The sequence below is a fragment of the Apteryx rowi genome, unplaced genomic scaffold (genome assembly GCF_003343035.1).
Source record: "Apteryx rowi isolate R43461 unplaced genomic scaffold, aptRow1 scaffold_647, whole genome shotgun sequence".
NCBI lineage: Eukaryota > Metazoa > Chordata > Aves > Apterygiformes > Apterygidae > Apteryx > Apteryx rowi.
This window is the reverse complement of record NW_020450924.1, coordinates 349,335-354,626: the sequence shown is the minus strand read 5'-3', so window position 1 is coordinate 354,626 and position 5,292 is coordinate 349,335. Positions and strand designations below refer to the sequence as shown.

At 38.7% G+C, this 5,292-nt stretch overlaps 1 protein-coding gene across 1 annotated transcript in view; it reads left to right on the top strand.

Moving 5' to 3' along the window:
- The first annotated feature begins 1,918 nt into the window (after window positions 1-1,918).
- EIF2S1 (eukaryotic translation initiation factor 2 subunit alpha) overlaps window positions 1,919-5,292 on the top strand; it is an 8,831-nt gene continuing 5,457 nt past the window's right edge. The window contains exons 1-4 of the mRNA XM_026084597.1: window positions 1,919-2,160; window positions 2,924-3,003; window positions 3,808-3,959; window positions 5,232-5,247. Coding sequence (XP_025940382.1) covers window positions 1,920-2,160; window positions 2,924-3,003; window positions 3,808-3,959; window positions 5,232-5,247 — 489 coding nt within the window. The 5' untranslated portion in view covers window position 1,919. The remainder of the gene's footprint in view (window positions 2,161-2,923; window positions 3,004-3,807; window positions 3,960-5,231; window positions 5,248-5,292) is intronic.

Below are 5,292 nucleotides of genomic sequence, written 5' to 3'. Positions count from 1 at the left end.
CTGGGCCCGGCGCTGGCGGGCGGCGGCGGGGCCCCGGGGGCCGCGGCCCGCCCGCGTCTCGCCCTGCCGGCGACGGCTGCTCCTGCGCCCGGCGGGGGCTCTCGACCGCCCTGGGGACCGCTTCCCTCCCCGCCTCGGCGCCTGTGCTGCCCTCCGGGCTGCGGCTCCCCCGCTGGGGCCCTAGCTCGTGTCAGCGGCGCCGCCGTGGAGAAGGCTCTGGCCAAGAGTTAGTCTCTTCTCGCYGGTTTTCGCAGGGGCCTGTGCGGTCGTCTCACGGCAGCGTGGATTTAACCGTTGCCCGTTCATCTCCAGCGTCTTGGAAGGATGTTTTCCAGTCTTGGGGCTGCGGGCAGTGTGTTGTCCCAGAGGTCCCTCCCGCAGGAGGCCAGCATGAACGGCTGGTGGCCATGGAGAGAGCAGTGAAATGCTGTTTGTGCAGAGCCGTATTTGTCCGTTCTTGCTTACCATTGTTGGGGGTTGTTGCTTTACACCATATCTTTATTTTGTCTTACCTACATACACATATAGGATTAATCTGAATTGCACAAAAGGGACTAGAAAGCTGACTGTGAAATAGGTATTTTTAATCTTGGAGTTCTCTGTTGAATTTATGATTGTGTGAAGTAGCCTGTAGAGGAGTGTTTTCATAATTGCTTTACTAGGTTGTATTTCCTCCTTTCTCAAAGCTAGTAAAAAAGGAAAATAAGGGTGGAAAAGTCTTCAAAATTGTGTGGCCATGTCTGTGTAGCAGTTGGCATCACCATCTTACTCTTCTTTAAATTCTCGTATAGATGGAATGCGTTAGCACTGCTGTAAAAATCAGGAGTAAAACTTTGAAATGGCAATTAAATCTTACGGAGAAGTAACATTTGATTTGGTATTATAGGCTGCTACATCTAGAGTGATCTTAAGCTTCTGTATCAAACTTCTAGGCATAGACAGAATGAATCAGGGTAATCTGGTTAGGAGTGATGCATATGTGGATTGCTGTCATCATCAGGAAAATGAAGCAGTTTCCTAAGAAACTGCGTGGTTTAGTGTGCATTTCTTCTTATCGCTGCATGCTTATGAAGCATTAGTCGTCTTTTTTTGAATATATAATGAAAAATCCTATTTTGTTTTTCAGGGTTTTTTCATCCTAACTAGCTGTATGTTGGGTGGGTGGGTGTTTGTTTGTTTTTCCATTTTTCCAGAGATGTTCTCTGTTCATTCATACGCTTCATTCATAGTGGGCTGGTTAATTCTGTCTGCTGTCTTTGCAACCTTTGACCTCTGAAAAGTGGCCTCTGGAGCTGTAAGCTTCTCTCTCTGTAGAGAATTATTCCAAATATTTTAAGTTGAGTTTAGAATATCATTTTCTGGAGTATAGAGATAGATGGAGTCTCCTTCTCAGTACTACAGAAGCTTTATACTTCCTGTTATTTTCTCAACATTTCACATGCTGTCTTGTGATATGCTTACAGGTGCCTTTTTTAGCACTTCAGATTTTTCTGCTATCTGTTCCTGTTATTGAAATCTGATTTACAATTTTACATGGTATTATGAATTTAGATGAATGAAAAGTGCTGTATCTCCCTTCCACCACATGAAGTCTCTTCTGTATTGTGCAATATATATCATATGACAGTCAAGTGGATAATAATAACTAGGYAGCAAGGTTTTTTACTTTCATGCAAGAGATGATCATCTTAGCAAAACCTGTGATAATATTAAAATACTAAAACTAATTTATCTTAGTACTTATGAAAGCCTAATTCTGAAAGCTCTTTCCTAAAGTAATTTGTAATTTCTTGTTCCAAAGAGTTCGGTTTTCTTCTTAATTGTCATTAGTCCTTGCTGCATTTTACTACATTTTTGGGAGAGATCAGTGGCGTACCAAGAAATAAGTCATCTTTGTTTCTTTTTGCTCAAATTACAGAATGCCAGGACTAAGCTGTAGATTCTACCAGCATAAATTTCCAGAGGTGGAAGATGTAGTGATGGTCAACGTTCGGTCCATTGCTGAAATGGGAGCTTATGTCAGCCTGTTGGAATACAACAACATTGAAGGCATGATCCTTCTTAGTGAGCTATCCAGAAGACGTATCCGTTCCATAAACAAACTCATCCGCATTGGGAGGAATGAATGCGTTGTGGTCATAAGAGTTGACAAAGAGAAAGGTATTCTGGGATATTATGGGCAATATCAAGCTTGAAATCACAGAGAAATGCAAATAAACTGGGCAGTTTAGGTATTCATTGTCCTGCACACCCACACACCCCCGGGAGTTCTTTGTTTAAGGTACTCAAACAGAATAGAGCATAATCTTGCCATCTGATTGTGAGCATTCTTCTGTGTATCCTTTGAGAATGGGGTTAATGAAGATCAGTCACACCAGTAAAGATTTGTTTAAGTGGGTCCTCAAAATTTTAAAGTCAATGTTTAGTCAGCAAATCATAGTGAAGTGGGATTTTCTTTTGATGTCTGTGTAGTTTTCTGAGTCTTAACTGGAGAGAAGAATGAGACCTATCTGAGGTAGTGGAAAAAAATCTAAATAATGAGCATTTAGAGCTCACAGTCCATCCTGTGCCCTAAGGCTTCAACCTGGACTATAAAATGGATGGCAGTTATGTAATGATTGTATAATATGCGTACTGTAGAAGGTTAAAAGTTGGGATTGTGCATACAGCCTTAACTTTCTCTTCCTATTTTCTGAATGTTTGAATCTTTGACTTTAAAGTTTCTTAATGTATCTTCTATATATAGGATGTGTCATTTTTATGGAATACTGTTCAGTGTCATCTTTAAAATTTAATATCCTTGTTCTTTATGCTTTTTCTCTTGAAGCATTTAGACTTCTGGATGTGGTGTATTTTTTTGTTATTTTGAGAATAAAGTTTGCATAATCCTGACACTTTCAAAATGTTTTTTTTCTTCTGATAGGTTATATTGACTTGTCAAAAAGAAGAGTTTCTCCAGAGGAAGCAATCAAATGTGAAGACAAATTCACAAAATCAAAGACTGTAAGTTGCTTTGCTGTCTTCAGGCATTGTGGTTTGCTCAGTTGCTTTCTTGAACAAAAATGCACAGGCATAAGTTAATATGAAAATAAAGTATTGTTCTCTTTTATCAGACATGCTCTGATATTCTTTTACCCATGCGTGTATATAATCAGTTCATCTGTCCATGAATGCTTCTGGTAAGCTGCTTCTTGATTAATGGATAGATGAGTTGTCAACTGAAAATTTGTGATGTAAAGGATGATATTTTAACGATCAGAGATGCAAAAACAGGTGCTGGTTTAGTACACTGTGGACAAACTTCATTGAAAAAATTTGCAGAGTGTGCTCTTATGCTCCTGAGAGAAATATTTGCCATTGAGTATTACTCTGATTATAACTCTTTTTCTTTCTGTACAATAAAATACTGTTTAATGGTTCGATATAATTTTCTGCTTCATTTTCCTTAAGAGAGTAATTTTATTTTCGTAATGTGCAGTAAAGGTTCAGGTTAATGCGGTGTGTTTGATACTTTGTAAGCTCCTAGAATTCAGTATGTAATTTACTGTTAATATAGAGGAAGACTGTATTGCAACCTCCTACAGCATTTAGAATCAAAACACTTTATCATTGATTTTTTTTTTGTTTTTCACTTATTGTTATTGTCTATTCATATCAACAATTTTGGTTTTGGACTTTAATCTGAAGGACTCAATTGTGTGCTGTACAAGCTCATAGTAAGAGTTAGTCATGTGAGTGTACAGTTGGAATAAGACATCCTCATTTCTCTCTCTCTCTTTTTTTTTTTTTAATCTGTTTATGTTCAAGGTTTACAGCATTCTTCGCCATGTTGCTGAGGTCTTGGAATACACTAAGGATGAGCAGCTTGAGAGTCTGTTCCAGAGAACTGCCTGGRTATTCGATGACAAGTACAAAAGACCAGGATATGGTGCTTACGATGCATTCAAGCATGCAGTCTCGTAAGGACACTTTTTTACTTCTAGGAATTTACTTCATAATTGCAGAGAAGTAGTTCCTGGACTAGATCCATCATAATAACGCTCGTTTCTTCAAAGTCAGTATGTAGCGTGTACTGATCAAGTAAGCCTAGTCAACTTCTATTTCAGCCCTCCAGTTGCTTATTGCAGATTTCTCTGACTGTTCAAGTGGCATTCGTCAGAAAAGAAGAGGCACTGACCTTGGTTTCTCTGTCAGAATTTGCCTGTTCTTAGTCCCAAGCAGATATTCTCATGCAGATCTAGTTCTGTGCCTGAAGATATTTCTACCCACAGCTGACTGTCACTCTTCCACTGCTACCAGCTGAATCTTTCTTTTCTAAAGGCTATCACAAGTTGGCTTGCTACTTCTCTAACCAATGCTTCCAAACTTAAAGAATGGAAGTGGGATTATCATCTTAGAAATGGAATTATGAGCAGAAAGACTTGGAAATTGTGACGCTAAGGGAGCGTGCACTGAGATGGGTTGCCTCTTAACTGTTTATGAAGTCTGGTATTTCAGTTTGCTTTCGGAATTATTAAGTCATTTGCTTTCCCTCTAAAGATTCTTTCACGAAAAACTGAATTGTCAATCCAAAAATAGATTTCTCAAACATTTCCAATTTTACTCTTTTATAGTACATAATGATAGGATTTTAGAAGACTCGTATTAAGAACCAGGGCCATTAGTAGCATTTTTGGTTAGCTTAAAATCATTTCTGTTTGGGGGAGAGAAATAACTTATTGTATCCTCATTTACACTGATTGTGTTCTGTTCCACAGAAGAATAATTCCCTTCTAATGAAAGTAAATTTACTGTTAAAGGGCAAATTTAGGCACACTGCTGCAGAAAGAATTCCAGATCATTCTGTAACTGATAAATATTTAGTTAAACAACTGTATACTAAAGGATGAAAAGCTGTACTTACATAGACTGTTTAATCTTGTAATTCAAAAGAAGTACTGAACACACAGTCCATTTTACTTATTTGCTCTTCAGATTGGAGCATAAAATTCTAAGGCTGGCTGTTTTCGAAATACATTCCATCAATAATGCCTTAAGATTTCTGACAATGGACAGCATTTTTATGTATTCCCATTGTGCTGTTGTGTAAAGCTGCTGAGGGCGAGCAGAACTGTGTGCCTTCATAAGCTTCCTGAAGTGCCTGCTGAAGACAGAGCATGCCCTCTGTTAACTAAGAATTTGACTTGCTGTTTCTTTTCTAACTACTGTGACTTAGTGTTTTGGGGTTTCAGACAGCAGGGTCGTGTGGTGAAATTTTAAAATATATTTACACTCTTAGTAAAAAAAAAAAAA